A 20,002-nucleotide genomic window follows, 5' to 3' on the forward strand; every position below is an offset into this window, starting at 1 on the left:
CAGATGCCTTTAAAAAATTGAGAGGTTATAACAATACATAATTTGAGATTCAAATATGTTCAGATTTAAGTCAAATTGACATAAATGAAAATAAAATGCTATCAACTAAAATACATAAAAAGCTACTGAAAAAAAGTATTATTACAAGACGCAGAAATGTACACTTCAAAATATACTTCAAATACACTTCGGTTCCTCTGGAAAATTTAGAATTAACTGTCAAAGTAAATTGCTAAATTGAATCTTAATTTCAAAATACGAACTGCTGATACGGGCATTCCCATTCATCTGCTTCATTGTGGTCATAAAATGTGGCCACAAAGAGACATTAAAACCTTTATTTTAACAGTAAAAGCCAATGTCATTAATGTTAATCTATTAAAAATCTTAAACTCTTAAAATTTCATCAGTGACACAATGTCTTTACTCAAAGTAAAACGTCTTTCGGCTTTAACTTTCATTTGGTGGAAATGAGGCATGTTTCTAAGCTGATATAGTAAGTGCATTTATCATCTATTTATATATATATTCAACTAGATTCAGCATTTAGCCAAGGCCAAATATGACTTTAAATTTTCTTTCAGGAAGTTTGACAAGTATTTATATTTTTTGATACTTACTTCTCTTTCTGCTTTCTCTTTTTCATATTGATATATACGGTCTTTTAAATGGTTAACATAATTAAATACCTCCTCATTTTTCTCTTTTAGGAGATGATGTTGCATTTTCCTCTCGAGAAACTGAATATTAATTGTTATCTTGCTTTTTTTATCAGCTTTCTTATGTGCATGAACTAATTGCTGTCGAAGCCACATATTTTTGCTTTGTAGTTGAAATAATTTCTGCTCTACAGACTCCTGCTGTTCAGTGTGTTTGTTCACATTATCTTGCTCGTTTTGATACATGTGTTCAGCTTTCTTCATCTGACACTGTGTTTCACGTTGGTCTCTTTGTGCATGTTCTGAAAGCAATGTATTTTCTCTTAGAGCATCTCCTGCATAATTGATAATTTTTAGGCTTTTGGATTTCCTTTGAGTTTCAGAAAGTGGTTGATGGAGCACCTCATTGTTATATGTTGTATTATTCACATCAACATTCATTTTTCCTTGCAAACAAGCATCTCCTGCAATGTGGAAAGCAAGTTCTTGGCTTTTTCTTGATGTCACAATTTGATCATGGTCTTGTACAGCAGAAGCCAGTCTAGGATGGTATGATTCAATTTCTGTGTCTAGTATTTCTTCGTCTTGTTTTTCCTTCAATTTAGAAGTGAGCATTGTGTTCTCAGCTATCAGAACTTTAAGCTGCTCACTATATTGAGATGCCCTTTTAGTTAATGTTTCCTCTTTCAGTTTTAGGGTCATCTGAAGTTCAGCATTCTTTTCTTTTAAAATCTTAATGTCCTCAAAGTATTTATTTTCCTTTTCCTGGTATTGGTGTTTCAGTGTGGCTATTTCCAGTTTTAGCATGGCAATTTCCTTTTTCAACATGGAATTTTCATGTAAGAGATCATTTTCATTTTTATGAGGGTGAGAAACCTAAATAAAACAAAATAAACTTTTAGCTAGCACTCAATAAAATGGCATATCATGGTTCCTCTGAAACTAAAGAATAACTTGTACATTTATACAATGAAAGGGTTTTTATAAGTAGGTATCAGTTGAAGAACCATTGAATCAAAACTTCAAATTCTATAGAGCATAAATTCCCCAAAGTTCAAACATTTATTTGAAGACAATGAATTCATGAAAGTACAAAAGAAATGACTAGAGAGTTTTTAAGAACCTTGGAATTGAAAAAGAAACTTTCCCTGAATTACAACAAGCTCAAAAGCATAAAATAAAAGATTAATCAATTTGACTACATACGAAAATTGGGTTTACACTCTGATGTCTAACATATACTAAGAATCTTAGTGCTGCATATATTTAGACAGATAAAATTTCCCAAAGCTCTTTCAGTTCCTTTTTCCTGAGAATATTCTCTAGATATTCTATCTTTCTAAAAAATACAGTTAATTTTAAGAATTATATTTATAAATGTTTGATAAGCTGAGACACTGTAACAAGCACTTTTAGTTATCACAATTCTGAAAGGAAAAGATTAAAAATATAAACAAGTTGTAGGATTTTCTCCCAGTCTTCTGAGTCTACATCCAGGACTTCACCAAATCTCAGTTTGGGTAAATATGTAAATATAAAAGAAATCTTCTATTTCAAAACAAAAGAAAGAAGATAAAATCTAGAGAGCCCTACACAAAAACCATGAGCTTATTTACTATGGCAATAACTTTTGCTTCCTCTTGATAATGTTTGTGTCAGTAGTAAATGTTAACTAGGAAAAACACACTAAACTATGTTGCTAGGAACAAACTACTTACCAATAAATTATCACTAACTATATGGTAGGGATTATCATTGTTTTCAAAAGCTCTTTGTACTGAAATAAGATACTACTTGGATGTCGTAACTTATAATAAATAACTGTAGCTACAAATGTGATAGTTAATTTTAAGATAACATTTTTGTTTGATTTAGACCTGAATAATACATACTAAATCAAAGGGATATTAAAAGTAATATTGATGAAATAAAGTTAGAAATATAAAATTTTTATCAGACATTGATTTACCTGATTCGAATTACTTCTTACACTCTTCAATTCCATATCTTGTATTCTGAGAGCCTCTTCAAGTTGTTGTTTTACTTCTAACTCTTTCCTATGCTGCTCTTCGATTCTTCCTAATTCTTCCCTAATTTTTTCATTTAATATATCGGCATTTCTTCTCTTCTCTTCTTCTTGGTTTAAAGTCAATCTGCCATTAAACATACTTATCTTAAAATTCATTTTATTAGAAAATAGAATTCATTTTGAGATCTATTTCTTCCTATATTGGTTTATTATTCCAATAAAATTCCTATATTCTTGAATTTTTTTCTTTCTAGTTCTCAGTTATTTATTACTCCAACCTCTTCCAAATGACATACATACTTGAAAAATAGTGAGAAAAGAACATCTTCGAGTTAGAAAGTTTCTGTTACTAGTAACTGCAACGACTGTTATGGAAGAGAATATTGGAAGCTATCCAGTAAATGTATAAGTTGAAAATTATTTTTTTAAAATCTCACACAGTCAAAGTTACTCCTCAATGAGGACAGATTATTTAGCGTTACCTGATTAAAGTGACTGGTTAAAGTTAACTGATTACTTTTTATGAACAAGTTTATAGATTTATTAGACATAAATATTCATACTTATAAAATATGGCAAGTATCCCTAAAAATAATTTTAATATTAAAATCTCACATTAGGTTAAAGAGTCTAACATCTGTTATCCCATATACCTTTTGTTTATTTTTTGAGTAATACTTTAAATGTATCTTGTTGATTATTATATATTTTATCAACAAATTTTAAATCTCTTTTAGAACAAGACAGAATATAATATTTAATTAAGGAATAAAAATAATATGCATTTTTAACATAGAACTCTGAATTAATTTTATGTAGGAGAGCAAGAGATGTTCAATAAACTAATAAATTGTTCTACATTTTGTTTATATTCCATGCACATTAAGATTAAAAGTGTATAATTAAAAGAAATCGATTCTTGGGGAAAGAAGAATGGCCATTTCACACTCTCTTTGTTGAACTGTAATGAATATACATTTTCTTGGGAACAATTTAGAAGTCACGAACAAATAAATAGCCATTAAAATTGTGATTTAAATAAATATGCATTTAATTATCAGCAGAAGTATTCACATTTAAGAACTTGTATTATTTAAAAGAATTTGACACTCTACAAGACAGACATTTTTTTCTCCAGTTAAACCTAAGAAGGTAAGTCAGCTATTACAAAAAGTATATTATATGGTTTTAGTATAAATAGTTGAAATATTTATATAAAACTAGGATATCACACCTCCCACTGCAGAGCTCTTGTTCCCATTTAACTTTTTGGTTCTCTAACTGTGATTTTATTTCTTTTGCTTCTGACAGTTGTTTTTTTAGTACACTTCTTTCCATTTGTTCCATTTTGCTGTAAGCAAGTTCCCTTGCTCTTTTACCAGAATGAACTGCATCCAAGATTTTTGATAGGCTAGTTGAATCTGTCTCAAGGAGGAGATAGAAATAAAATATATTAGTACTTTTGGGATATAAAGGGCTGCAAATTTTAACAATCACTTATACACTGAACAAATATATATTGATTGCCTACTATGTGGAAGGCATTATACTAAGCTCTGCAGATTAAACAGAAAAAAAAAAAAAAAACCTCTGCTCTTGTTTAGCTTAAAATATACTGAAAAGCAAAGCCCCAGAAAAGTGACAATTATAAATTCAGATAGATAATGTAAGAAAACAGATTTCTAAGAATAAGATATATACTAGGCCCACAGAAAATTCCCCTGAGGAATGTATGGCTACACTGTGGAATAAAGATTGAAAAGGAAGCAGTTGAGCCAAGAGGGAAGAAAAGCATTTTAGCCAGTGTGTGACATGTGCTGAAGCTCTAGTGTAGTCTGCCTCCAGCCAAGAGAGAACAATGGGTATTGATTTTTCTTCTTAGCAAAAATAACTAAAAAGAAAACACACAAAATACATTAAACAATTGTTTTAGACAGTGGACGTTAGGCAAAGAAGATGATAATCCCTAAAAAACAGAAAAAAAAAATGGAAAGCAAACCTTATGAATGTTTCAGCTTCCTGCCTTGACAGAGATTCCAAGACATGACACAGGAAGAAAAAACTGAGTTAGAACCTACCAGACTCTCTTGGTTACAGTGATGAAGCTTAGAGTCTGGTAAAACCAAAGCAGAAAGACATTACAGAACAAAACACTGAGGAGGAGAGAAAGATACAGAAGCAACAGCAAGAAACCCCTGGAAAGCCCTCCCACTATTTAGCAAAATAATAAAGATTGTATGTGAGTCAGAAAACTACCTAAGACCAAGCCGGGTCATGGGGGACTTATAAAATTAGAGAAAATCACACCTGGTGCTCACATAGTGGCAAGAAGAGTGTCTATTTTTATAGATTTACCTGGAAGACTCAGACTTCACAGGAAAATGAATAGTCAGAAAGGCCTTGCCTCTCAGGTATGGGGAGTCAGCTCATACCATAAAGAGCAAAAATGAAAAGGATCAAGCTGCTTATAAGTAACTCAACTCTATTCTACAATAAAAATCAAAAAGATAAGTTGAGCAATAGAAGATACTTTTAAAAACTAAATTGCACTTGTAGAGATACAAGTTACAATGCCAGAGATGAAAGCTACACTGAGTAGATATGAGCATAGATTGATTTGCCATCAGAAAAGAAAAGATTCACAAATTTGAGACACTAGAGAACTATGAGCAAACTCCCAGCAGGTAATATATAAGTCCCCAAACAGGTAGGAGGAGAGACAGAAAAAAGCATTTGACGAAAAATTGGCTAAATATGTTCTAAACTTAATGAAAGCTACAATCCCACAGATCCAGGCTGGGATCTGGCTGGAAGTGAAGAAATGAAAATACACAATTGTAATTTCTTATACCATCTATGATATGATATGATATTACTTGAAGGTGGGTTGTGATGAGGTAAATCCATACACTATAAATCCTAAAAAACCCACTAAGACAGCAAAGCAAAGAGTTATACCTAATAACCAAATAAACTTATACCACAAAAAGATATGACCAAATCATAAAGAAATATAAAACTAGATCAATAACTAAAAAAGTTATATACATATAAAACTAAATCATAAAAGTTACTAAACTAGTCTGAAGGAAGCAGAAAAAGAACAAAAGCAAGGCAAAGAAGATCTGGGACTAAGAAATCAAACAGCATGATGACAGAAAACTTTCATCATATCAATAATTACATTATAAATTAAAGTGGTCTAAAAATCTCTGCTCAAAGGCAGAGTGTCAGAATGGATATAAAAGTAAGATCTACCTGTATAATGCCTATAAGAAATAAACTTTAAATATAAAGACAAAAATTGGTGAAAGATGAAACAAGATATACCACACTAACACTTCACAAAAGAACGCTGAGGAAGGGTGGTTGTATTAATACCAAAGTACATTTCATAGCAAAAATATTACCAGCAATAAACAAAGTCATTTTGTAGTGACAAAGGGTTCACTTAATCAAGATAACATAACAGTCCTAAATATTTATGTGCATAATAACATAAAAGCTTCAAAATACATGATACAAAAATAGATAGAACTGCAAAAGAAATGGACAAATGCCCAAGCATGTTCTAAAATTTCTAAACCCCTTACTCAAGTGGTAAAATAAGAGGCAGAAAATCGGCAAGAATGTGATAGACTTCTTCAGAAGTACTCAAAGACTATATTCTAGATCATATCTTAATAAAAGGATTAAGAAGGATTTAAGTCACACAAAACATGTTACCTGACCCAAAAGCAATCAAATTAAAAATCAATAATAAAAATGTACCTGGAACAACTCAACTATTGGAAATTAAGTAACATACATCCAAATAACCCTGGGTTGGTTCAAAAATAATAAAAAGGAAACTTAGAAAGTATTTTGAACTAATTTCAAATGAAAACACAACACATTAGATATTGTAAAATGCATCTACAACAGCACTTAAATAAAAATTTTCAGCACTGAATGTCTACATTAGAAGACTCTCAAATAAATAACTTTGACTTTTATCTTAAGAAACCAAAAAAAAAAAAAAAAAGAAGAAGAAAAAAGTAAACTCAGTGGAAGCAGAGGAAAGGAAATGATAAATATCTGTATTGGTTTGAATGTTTTTGTCCTTGCAATTTTCGTATGCTAAAATCAAATCACAGAGGGGATGTTATTAGGAGGTAGGAGTTTGGGATGTAATTAGGTCATGAGGGCCAATCCTTCATAAAAGGATTAATGCCCTGATAGAAATAACCCCAGAGAGCCTCTTTGCCCTTTCTGCCATGTGAGGACACAGGGAAAAACAGTGCATAGATGAATCACGAAGTGGACCTATTCGGACATCAAATCTGACGATACCTTGTTCTTGAACTGTGCAGCTTCCAAAATTGTGAGAATTCAATTTATGTTGCTGATAAGCTCCCAACTACAGATTTTTTAAATAATAGGCAAAGAGAACTAAAACATCAGAGATGGAATGAATAAAACACAAAAATTATAGAAAACCTGAACAACACCAAACACTTTGAGAGGATCAATAAAAGCAAAAGTCTATCTAGCCAAACTAGCTCTTGAAAAGAAAAACTACAAATTACCAACTTTGAAAATGAGTTAACGTGACATTATTTCAGATTTACAGATACTTAAAAATACAAGGTAATAATATAAAATTTATGTGAATAAACATAACAACTTAGACAAAATTGACAAATTCATTGAAATGTGAAAATTACCATCTGATCTTGGACAAAACTGAAAAAAAAAGCAATCTGGAAATAATTCACTATTTAATAAATGGTGTTGGGAAAGCTAGCTGGCCATATGCAGAAAACTGAAACTTGACCCCTTCCTTACACCTTACACAAAAATTAACTCAACATGGATTAAAGACATTATTTCTGAGGGCTCTGTTCTGTTCCATTGGTCTATATCTCTGTTTTGGTACCAGTACCATGCTGTTTTGGTTACTGTAGCCTTGTAGTATAGTTTGAAGTCAGGTAGTGTGATGCCTCCAGCTTTGTTCTTTTGGCTTAGGATTGACTTGACAATGCGGGCTCCTTTTTGGTTCCATACGAACTTTAGTTTTTTCCAGTTCTGTGAAGAAAGTCATCGGTAGCTTCATGGGGTTGGCATTGAATCTATAAGTTACCTTGGGCAGTATGGCCATTTTCACGATATTGATTCTTCCTACCCATGAGCATGGAATGGTCTTCCATTTGTTTGTATCTTTTATTTCATTGGGCAGTGGTTTGTAGTTCTCCTTGAAGAGGTCCTTCACATCCCTTGTAAGTTGGATTCCTAGGTATTTTACTGTCTTTGAAGCAATTGTGAATGGGAGTTCACTCATGATTTGGCTCTCTGTTTGTCTGTTATTGGTGTATAACAATGCTTGTGATTTTTGCACAAGCAAAAATCTCAGGATTTTGTATCCTGGGGCTTTGCTGAAGTTGCCTATCAGCTTAAGGAGATTTTGGGCTGAGATGATGGGGTTTTCTAGATATATAATCATGTCATCTGCAAACAGGGACAATTTGACTTCCTCTTTTCCTAATTGAATACCCTTTATTTCCTTCTCCTGCCTAATTTCCCTGGCCAGAACTTCCAACACTATGTTGAATAGTAGTGGTGAACCATCAAAAAGTGGGCAAAGGATATGAAGAGACACTTCTCAAACGAAGACATTTATGCAGCCAACAGACACATGAAAAAATGCTCATCATCACTGGCCATCAGAGAAATGCAAATCAAAACCACAATGAGATACCACCTCACACCATTTAGAATGGTGATCATTAAAAAGTCAGGAAACAACAGATGCTGGAGAGGATGTGGAGAAATAGAAACACTTTTACACTGTTGGTGGGAGTGTAAACTAGTTCAACCATTGTGGAAGTCAGTGTGGCGATTCCTCAGGGATCTAGAACTAGAAATACCATTTGACCCAGCCATCCCATTACTGGGTATATACCCAAAGGATTATAAAGCATGCTGCTATAAAGACACATGCACACGTATGTTTATTGCGGCACTATTCACAATAGCAAAGACTTGGAACCAACCCAAATGCCCAACAACGATAGAGTGGATTAAGAAAATGTGGCACATATACACCATGGAATACTATGCAGCCATAAAAAAGGATGAGTTCATGTCCCTTTTAGGGACATGGATGAAGCTGGAAACGATCATTCTCAGCAAACTATCACAAGGACAAAAAACCAAACACCGCATGTTTTCACTCATAGGTGGGAATTGAACAATGAAAACACATGCATACAGGAAGGGGAACATCACGCTCTGGGGCCTGTTGTGGGGTGGGGGAGGGGGGAGGGATAGCATTAGGAGATATACCTAATGTTAAATGATGAGCCAATGGGTGCAGCACACCAACATGGCACATGTATACATATGTAACTAACCTGCACCTTGTGCACATGTACCCTAAAACTTAAAAGTATAATAATAAAAAAGAATTCTAGATTTAAAAAAAGATGGATTAAAGACTTAAACATAAGACCTGAAACCATAAAAATCCTAGAAGAAAACCTAGGCAATACCATTCAGGACATAGGCATGGGCAAAGACTTCATGACTGAAACACTAAAAGCAATGGCAACAAAATGCAATGCACGAATAGCCTAATACACAGTACATTTCAACTCATTGTATAATGCTAGCATTACTCTAGCATCCAAATGAACAGGCAACCTACAGAATGGGAGAAAATTTTTGCAATCTATCTATCTGACACAGGGCTAATATCCAGAATCTACAAGAACTTAAATTTACAAGAAAAAAACAAACAACCCCATCAAAAAGTGAGCAAAGGATATGAACAGATACTTCTTCAAAGATCACGTTTATGCAGCCAACAAACATATGAAAAAAAGCTCATCATCACTGGTCATTAGAGAAATGCAAATCAAAACCACAATGAGATATCATCTCACGCCAGTTAGAATGGCGATCATTAAAAAGTCAGGAAACAACAGATGCTGGAGAGGATGTGGACAATAGGAACGCTTTTACACTGTTGGTGGGAGTGTAAATTAGTTCAACCATTGTAGAAGAGAGTGTGGAGATTCCTGAAGGATCTAGAACTAGAAATACCATTTGACCCAGCGTTTCCATTACTGGTTACAAACCCAAAGGATTATAAATCATTCTATTATAAAGACACAGGCACACATAGGTTTATTGGGGCACTATTCTCAATAGCAAAGACTTGGAACCAACCCAAATGTCCATCAATGATAGACCGGATAAGGAAAATGTGGCACATATACACCATAAAATACTATGCAGCCATAAAAAAGGTTATGAATTCATGTCCTTTGCAGGGACATGGATGAAGCTGGAAACCATCATTCTCAGCAAACTAACACAAGAAAAGAAAACCAAACACTGCATGTTCTCACTCACAAGTGGGAGTTGAACAATGAGAACATACGGACACAGGGAGGGAACATCACACACAAGGGCCTGTTGGGGATGAGGGGCTGGGGGAGGAGTAGCATTAGAAGAAATACCTAATGTAGATGACGGGTTGATGGGTACAGCAAACCACCATGGAATGTGTATACCTATGTAACAAACCTGCACGTTCTGCACATGTAACCTAGAACTTAAAGTATAATATAAGAAAATCTTTTTAACTAGGAATGACAGTATACTGATTCTGGCAAAAGTTCAAAGGAAATTTTTATGTAAAAGATCCAACTCTCTTTTGCCAAAATATAAATGATGTCAACAATAGGAAAATAAAATCTAGTCGGTAGTCAAAAATATATAATATCTCAAGAAAAAGCAGATAACCTGCATTGCCCTAAATATATAAAAGAAGATTAAGTCTTATTGAGGTATAATTGACAAAGAAAAATTATACCTATTTAACATGTTCAACTTGTTGATTTGATATACATATACTTTGTGTAATAATTACCAAAATCAAATTAATTAACACATCCATCACCATATATGTGTACTGTGTGTGTGTGATAAGAACACTTAAGACATAGTCCCTTGGCAAATTTTAAGTAAACAATACAGTATTATTAACTATAGCTATCATGCTGTACCATATAGAACAGTGTATCTTTAGATCACTGTTGTCAATAGAAAAACAAAATATGTGAAAATCTTTATTATAAAAATTGAATTCATGATTTTCCTCAAATGAAGGCAAAGAAATAAAATTTTATGAAATAAGTATACTATAAAATGGAAAAAAAAAAAAAAGAAGATTAAGTCATAGTTAAAAGTCTTCCTACAATGAAAAGTCCAGGAAAAGAATCCTACATTGGTGAGTTCTACCAAATATTTTAGAAAAAAAAGAGATATAATTCTAAACAAACTCCACCCCTAAAATAAAAGAAAGTATGACATAAATCGGATGTGTGTCCCCACCAAAATCTCCCATTGAAATGTCATCTCCAATGTTGGAAGTAAAGCTTGGTGAGAGGTGAATGCATCATGAGGGAAGATTTCTCACAAATAATTTAGCACCATGCCTTTGGTGCTGTACTCATAATAGTGATCCTCATGAAAATTGGTCATTTAAACATGCATGGCACCTCCCACCTCTCTCTCTTGCTCCTGCTCTGGCCATGTGATGTGCAAGTTCTTCCTCACGTTCCACCATAATTGTAAGCTTCCACAGGCCTCCCCAGAAGCAGAGCCCCACGTTATGCTTCCTGTACAACCTGTAGAACTGTGAGCCAATGAAACTTATTTCCTCATAAATTACCCAATCTCAGGTATTTCTCTACAGCAATGCACGAATAGCCTAATACACAGTACATTTCAACTCATTGTATAATGCTAGCATTACTCTAAATCAAAACCAGATGATATTATTACAAACAAGAGAACTGCCTTATGAACATGCTTGCAAAAATTCAACCAATTTGTGAAGCAACAATGATAACCTTAGAAAGATGAGTGTATAAACTGTGCTATAGTCATACAATGGAATATTACTAAGGACTCAAACGAGATGAACTATCAAGCTATCAAAAGACATGAAAAGACTTCAATGTATATTTCTAAAAATGACGTTATCCAGAAAACAAAATTATGGATAGAGTAAAAAGATCAGTGGTTGCCAAAGGGTTGAGGAATAAAGTCATGTGCTGATACCCTGTGTTTTTTCAGCTTTCAGAACTTCTGGTTCATCTTTCTAATCTGAAAAGAGAGTCACTTCTTCTATTTAAGTTTACTTTCACTTGTTTGAGACATGTTACCACCTTGGAGGGTGTGGCTTTAACATATGCTGAGGAATGCAATTAGTTTCTGAGTGCTGTCAGGGGAGTCAGCCTCTGTATGATTCTTTTGGTTATATGTAAACTTAGTATGGTGGTTTTCCCAAATGCTAGTTCTCATGGCAGCATACTGGGCAGGTGAGAAGGCCCTCAATTTGCTGCAGAAATGAGAAAGTGGAGGTCTGAAGAAGCCTACGTCGTTTTCCTATCCACACTTGAGTCAGCACATTTTGTAATGGGGTGTGCAGTGCAACCTCCCAGCCAACAAATGGTGACCGCAGGTTAGAATGTACTGTGGCAGAAGCGGATAAGAATATGCTTTGTCTTTGTTTTACGGGTGGGAACTCTCTGTTGCCTCAGGTTATCGGCAAGTCTGTGTAATGCCCAGTGCCCTGGATTCTCTACTCAGCTCCAGAAAGAAGGACGAAGCTGAGCAAAACTACACACACAAGCTGGACTGCACTGACAAAACTGGCTTGATGTTTGGATACCCTAATGAGGAGCACAGGCACCAGCCAAGACAAGGGTCTCAGGAAAAGCTCTTAGTGAATTGCAAGGAGGCTCCCAGAGGAAAGAGAAAACGCAGCATCAGTTCTATGTCCTGAGTGGTCATGAATGGCTCTGCTTCCTTATCAAAACCCTGACCTAAGACTCATAAAAAGCTCATTATGATTTTTTTCTTCAAAAAAGCAGTCTCTTGTCTTCCTCTGCCCCCAAAAAACACACTATGTCTGATAGTTACCATTTACCCAGATATGTTTAATTAAATATCAACCCTGATTTTCTTTCAGGAATTAATAGTTTACTATCACTTTCTTTAATTGACTCAGCAAACTTTATGACATAGTTTGTTTTCCAGGATAAATTATTCATCAATAAGATTCTTCAAAGATATACATACTTTTATATCAATGAAATTTATGTCTAGTCATTTAAAGTTTAAAGAGGGATGAAACTATTCTGTCAATGAATTATACAGACATGGACTTTAAAACACTTTATTGAATATATTTTCAAAAAACTATTATAATGATATAGTCTCTTTCTAATGCACCAATATATTAAGAATGTCCTTGTAAAATTTTGGATAATTAGAAATTTATATAAAAATAATAGCCATAAGTGACCTAATTTTTGACAAGTTAAAAACAAAAAGTCTAGGTTCAAACTACATCAAAAGTGTGCAGAGTCCCAGGTGACAAAAAGTATGTAACTATTTTCCTATATAAACAAAAACATTGAGCTTAAAATTTTTAAGTGAAAAAAGAAAAAAGCAAAAAACACACAAGGAAAATTTTACAAACCATTTAATCATTTAGAACCCATTTATCATATGGCATCTATGAATCTCACACACGGCTAACATATACTGGTTATAAATTGTGAGAGTTTCTGAAGTACAAGATACACTTCAGAATCACTTATATCTTTAAATTACAAACATTCATCATATTCTTTATCTTATAATTAAGAACGTACATAGTTACAATGAGAGTTTAGCTGAATGTAAAATTGATGTCTCATCAACGAAAGCATAATGAATTTATGAGTATGGATGTATATTAGGGAATAATGGTAAATAAAAATATTCATTGTTTTCCATACACATGTGGTGTGATTTTATGCCTACAATTTTTTGCATCCTCTAACTTATCTATCTGAATGTTTTTTGATCCCCTCATGTAAGAGGGCATATAAAACTCATAAGGAAAATAATGTATAAAAAACTTTCAATATAGAAATATTTATTCAACACCTTGATTGTTAAATGTTAATTAGGTATAAATAATCATTTTTATTTTGAAATCAGTAAAATATTTGTGTAAAAATCAGTTTTAGTATTCGAGTAATAAATTTAGCATTTTTTTGTTTGTTTCTAAAATCAGTCTGATTTGATTTATCATGTTAGTCTCTAAGAAATTTTTATTTTTTTATTTTTATTTTTTTTGAGATGGGAGTCTCACTCTGTCACCCAGGCTGGAGTGCAGTGGAGCAATCTCGGCTCACTGCAGCCTCTGCCCCCTGGGTTCAAGCAATTCTCCTGCCTCAGCCTCCGAGTAGCTGGGTTACAGGCATGTGCTACCACGCCCAGCTAATTATTTTTTGTATTTTTAGTAAAGACTGGGTTTCACCATGTTGGCCAGGCTGGTCTTGAACTCCTGACCCCAAGTGATCTGCCCTCCTCGGCCTCCCAAAGTGCTGGGATTACAGGCATGAGCCACCGGGCCCGGCCTTCTAACAGATTTTTATGAAGCAGCAATTTAAAAAAAAAAAGCCAATGGATTCATATTCAAATTTATCTCACTTAAGTAAATAATATCAACAAAACATATCTCCATGAATCCTGAAGGTAACAGAGAAGAGTAATGAGTCACTGTGGGAGTCACCAAATCTAGTAATCCCTCCTTCTTCCAATACTCTCCAGAGCACACACAATCTAATCTTCTGGAGTGCAAACATTCCAAATGCATCTGAAGTGAGTTCACTCAAGTTTCCTTCTCAGAAACTTCAAAATTAACTACTTAGCTTCTTCCCCGCTCCCACTTCATGCCTCACAATTGCTATTCTTTAGCAAAAATAATCTCCAGATCTGTGGTCTTGATTCTTTCCCTTCAACACTTTTTAAAATAGATTTTCCTGCCACTTTCTTTCTCTTGTTCAGAAGTAATATCATGCATCTATAAATTCTGTTTTTGTTTTTTAACCTCTTTCTTCTCCTCTTCTGGCTAAAAACATACTCAGATATAAAATCAAAATAATGCTTTCCCTTGACTCTGTTATGTCTTGACATTCTATCCAATTGCTCTTCTTCCAAATTATTTCAATGAAAACTCTATACCTTTGCTACTCAGTGCACAGTCCAAGAACCACCAGCATGAGCATCATCCGAGAATTTATTAAAATTGCACAACCTCAAGTCTGCTGAATCAGAATGTGCACTGTTAACAAGTTCTATAGCTCATTTCTTAAAGTTTGAAAACTTCTGGATAATACTGAAAAAATATATACATGTGTGGCTGCCCATATATGCTTATATTCACCAATAATAGATAAAACATAGCTTCACATATTCAGGTAATTCCATCCCTAACGTCTTCCACAAGTGAGTAAGTATGGGTGGAAATTTTTTTTGTTGTTATTACACATTAAGTTCTAGAGTACATCTGCACAACATGCAGGTTTGTTACATATGTATACATGTGCCATGTTGGTGCACTGCCCCCATTAACTCGTCATTTACATTAGGTATTTCTCTTAATGCTATCCCTCCCACCTCCCCCCACCCCATGACAGGCCCCCGTGTGTGATGTTCCACTTCCTGTGTCCAAGTGTTCTCATTGTTCAATTCCCACCTATGGGTGAGAACATGTGATGTTTGGTTTTCTGTCCTTGTGATAGTTTGCTCAGAATGATGGCTTCCAGCTTCATCCATGTCCCTACAAAGGATATGAACTCATCCTTTTCTATGGCTGCATAGAATTCCATGGTGTATATGTGCCACATTTTCTTAATCCAGTCTATCATTGACGGATATTTGGGTTAGTTCCAAGTCTTTGCTATTGTGAAGAGTGCTGCAATAAACATATGTATGCATGTATCTTTATAGTAGCATGCATTATAATCCTTTGGGTATATAACCAGTAATGGGATCCGTGGGTCAAATGGTATTTCTACTTCTAGATCCTTCAGGAATCACCACACTGTCTTCCACAATGGTTGAACTAGTTTACACTCCCACCAACAGTGTAAAAGCGTTCCTATTTCTCCACATCCTCTCCAGCACGTGTTGTTTCCTGACTTTTTAATGATCGCCATTCTAACTGGCGTGAGATGATATCTCATTGTGGTTTTGTTTTGCATTTCTCTGATGACAGGTGATGATGAGGATTTTTTCATGTGTCTGTTGTCTGCATAAACATATTCTTTTGAGAACTGTCTGTTCATATCCTTTGCCCACTTTTGATGGGGTGTTTGATTTTTTCTTGTAAACTTGTTTAAGTTTTTGTAGATTCTGGATATTAGCCCTTTGTCAGATGGGTAGATTGCAAAAAGGTTGCCTGTTCACTCTGAGGGTAGTTTCTTTTGCTGTGCAGAAGCACTTCAGTTTAATTAGATCTCATTTGTCAATTTTGGCTTTTGTTGCCATTGCGTTTGGTGTTTTAGTCATGAAGTCTTTGCCCATGCCTATGTCCTGAATGGTATTGCCTAGGTTTTCTTCTAGGGTTTTTATGGTTTTAGGTCTAACATTTAAGTCTTTAATCCATCTTGAATTAATTTTTGTATAGGTTTAAGGAAGGGATCCAGTTTCAGCTTTCCACATATAGCTAGTCAGTTTTCCCAGCACCATTTATTAAATAGGGAATCCTTTCCCCATTTCTTGTTTTTGTCTGGTTCATCAAAGATCAGATGGTTGTAGTTGTGTGGTTCTGTTCCATTGGTCTAGATCTCTGTTTTGGTACCAAGACCATGCTGTTTTGGTTACTGTAGCCTTGTAGTATAGTTTGAAGTCAGATAGTGTGATCCCTCCAGCTTTGTTCTTCTTGCTTAGGATTGTCTTGGCAATGCAGGCTCTTTTTTGGTTCCATATGAACTTTAAAGTAGTTTTTTTCCAATTCTGTGAAGAAAGTCATTGGTAGCTTGATGGGGATGGCACTGAATCTATAAATTACCTTGGGCAGTATGGCCATTTTCACGATATTGATTCTTCCTATCCATGAGCATGGAATGTTCTTCCATTTGTTTGTGTCCTCTTTTATTTCGTTGAGCAGTGGTTTGTAGTTCTCCTTGAAGAGGTCCTTCACATCCCTTGTAAGTTGGATTCCTAGGTATTTTATTCTCTTTGAAGCAATTGTGAATGGGAGTTCACTCATGATTTGGTTCTCTGTTTGTCTGTTATTGGTGTATAAGAATGCTTGTGATTTTTTTACATTGATTTTGTATCCTGAGACTTTGCTGAAGCTGCTTACATCAGCTTAAGAACATTTGGGGCTGAGACATTGGGGTTTTCTAAATATACAATCATGTCATCTGCAAACAGGGGCAATTTGACTTCCTCTTTTCCCAACTGTATACCCTTCATTTCTTTCTCCTGCCTGATTGCCCTGGCCAGAACTTCCAACACTATGTTGAATAGGAGTGGTGAGAGAGGGCATCCCTGTCTTGTGCCAGTTTTCAAAGGGAATGCTTCCAGTTTTTGCCCATTCAGTATGATATTGGCTGTGGGTTTGTCATAAATAGATCTTATTATTTTGAGATACGTCCCAACAATACCTAGTTTATTGAGAGCTTTTAGCATGAAGTGCTGTTGAATTTTGTCAAAGGCCTTTTCTGCATCTATTGAGATAATCATGTGATTTTTGTTTTTGGTTCTGTTTATATGATGAATTACGTTTATTGATTTGTGTATCTTGAACCAGCCTTGCATCCCAGGGATGAAGCCCACTTGATCATGGTGGATAAGCTTTTTGATGTGCTGCTGGATTCGGTTTGTCAGTATTTTATTGAGGATTTTTGCATCGATGTTCATCAGGGATACTGCTCTAAAATTCTGTTGTTTTGTTGTGTCTCTGCCAGGCTTTGGTATCAGGATGATGCTGGCCTCATAAAATGAGGGAGGATTCCCTCTTTTTCTGTTGATTGGAATCATTTCAGAACGAATGGTATCAGCTCCTCCTTGTACCTCTGGTAGAATTTGGCTGTGAATCTGTCCGGTCCTAGACTTTTTTTGGTTGGTAGGCTATTAATTATTGCCTCAATTTCAGAGCCTGTTATTGGTCTATTCAGGGATTCTCCTTCTTCCTGGTTTAGTCTTGGGAGGGTGTAGGTGTCCAGGAATTTATCCATTTCTTCTAGATTTTCTAGTTTATTTGCATAGAGGTGTTTATAATATTCTCTGATGGTAGTTTGTATTTCTGTGGGATCAGTGGTGATATCCCCTTTATCATTTTTTATTGAGTCTGTTTGATTCGTCTCTCTTTTCTTCTTTATTAGTCTTGCTAGCAGTCTATCATATTTGTTAATCTTTTCAAAAAACCAGCTCCTGGATTCATTGATTTTTTGAAGGATTTTTTGTGTCTCTATCTCCTTCAGTTCTGCTCTGATCTTAGTTATTTCTTGCCTTCTGCTAGCTTTTGAATGTGTTTGCTCTTGCTTCTCTAGTTCTTTTAATTGTGATGTTAGTGTATCAATTTTAGATCTTGTCGGCTTTCTCTTGTGGGCATTTAGTGCTATAAATTTCCTTCTACACACTGCTTTAAATGTGTCCTAGAGATTCTGGTATGTTGTGCCTTTGTTCTCATTGGTTTCAAAGAACATCTTTATTTCTGCCTTAATTTTGTTATGTACCCAGTAGTCATTCAGGAGCAGGTTGTTCAGTTTCCATGTAGTTAAGTGGTTTTGAATGAGTTTCTTAATCCTGAGTTCTAGTTTGACTGCACTGTGATCTGAGAGACAGTTTGTTATAATTTCTGTTCTTTCACATTTGCTGAGGACTGCTTTACTTCCATCTATAGTTTCTATTGCATTGCCACTTTCTTCTTCTCCTCTGGCTAAAAACATACTCAAAAATAAAAGTAACATAATGCTTTCTCCTGACCCTTTTCCATTCTGACCTTCTATTCAATTGCTGTTCTTCCACATTTTTCCCACAAAAGGCCTCTCCTCAGCTACTCAGAGGAAGGTCCAGAGACCACCAGCATCAGCGTCACCTGAGAACTTATTAAAAATGTAGAATCCCAAGTCAGCTGAATCACAGTGCGAATTGTTAACAAGGTTTTCAGCTGATTTTCTATGAAAATTTCTGGTCTACAAGGCATGAATATGACAAGTTATATACATGTGTGGCCGTGCATATATGTTTATTCTCACCTATGGCAAATAGAACACAGCTCTCCATGGTCAGGTGCTTCCATCCCTAATGGCTTCCCACCAGTGAGAAAGACATTAAGAGTCAGAATACTTTTGCTGTAATTCTCTGGTAAATTTTGGTACTAGAAGGTCACTTTATATTCTTCCCAAATTTCTAACCATACCCAATCTTTTCCTAAAGAATTATTTCATTTTATCATCCTCCTTTATATAAACCTGCTTCTTGTTCCTTCATGTACTCTCTGTATGCTCTGTCTTTCTCAGTCTTCATTTCCTCTTTTACTACTTTCTTCTTTATTATTTTCTCATTTTCCTCAGGTCTTGGAATATCTTGAATTCAAACTAATAATTCAGCTCCTTCTCAGCACTCTCAATACAGTCTGTTGCCAACATCTGATGAAACATATAACTTATCACCATTTCACTTCTCTTTTTTTCCATGCTTTGCATTTAGGAGGCAATTTTCTTCAGCTATTAGAGGATATCCTTCCTCATCAGTTTAGAGAAATACTTGGTCAAATGACCTTTTAAATAAAAGATGGGTCTTACCTTCTAATTTTCCACTTATTTTATCGATTTCTTTTTGATGTGTAGCCTTGGGTAAATACACATCCTTCTGTGAAACAGTCTCAAGGAGACTCTGTTAAAAGTAATATCAACAAATAATTTCAATGGACAAATCCTAATAATGAAGAATATCAAAATTTCCTAATTAAAATTTTTTAAAAACACAATGTGCTATTTTGCAAGCGATTCAACTTAAGAGCTGACACGTATAGAAAACCAAAACATTGTGATAGAAAACCTCACATAACCCTCTCTACATCAAGCTTATCTTTATGTTCATGTAAGCATTAACTTGGTTACTGAGGAGGAAAAACAAATCACATACACGAAAAAATTCAGTCGTGCGTATTTCAAAAGGTATCTCTCTTAAAAATATCTAACTTATGTTGTAGTCCTCATCAAAAATAAATATGACATTTCAAACAAAATACAATACTCTTGCTACTTGCCATAACAGATGCGGCATTAAACATTTAAAATACGCATGATCATAGAATTGTTTAATGTTAAAAATGATGCTTGTCATGAAGAGAACTTTTAGAGTCTCTCATATACTGTAGGCACAGAATGCTGAAAGAGCTGCTTTATTTTGGTAAACAAGGGCTTAAAATAAGCAACATGTTTTTGACAAAATTTATGGTGATAGA

General features: G+C 34.6%; 1 protein-coding gene across 1 annotated transcript; it reads right to left on the reverse strand.

Moving 5' to 3' along the window:
- Positions 1 to 539: 539 nt before the first annotated feature.
- LOC116464428 (ankyrin repeat domain-containing protein 30A-like) lies at positions 540 to 19,428 on the reverse strand (the record flags this gene model as incomplete). Its single annotated transcript, XM_032147682.1, has 4 exons — positions 540 to 1,535; positions 2,629 to 2,812; positions 3,923 to 4,109; positions 19,338 to 19,428. Coding segments are annotated over 4 exons (1,458 nt in total), but the record flags the coding sequence as incomplete, so codon positions are not given.
- Positions 19,429 to 20,002: the final 574 nt, after the last annotated feature.

This window comes from Hylobates moloch, unplaced genomic scaffold (assembly GCF_009828535.3).
Source record: "Hylobates moloch isolate HMO894 unplaced genomic scaffold, HMol_V3 SCAFFOLD_655, whole genome shotgun sequence".
Classification (NCBI taxonomy): Eukaryota; Metazoa; Chordata; class Mammalia; order Primates; family Hylobatidae; genus Hylobates; species Hylobates moloch.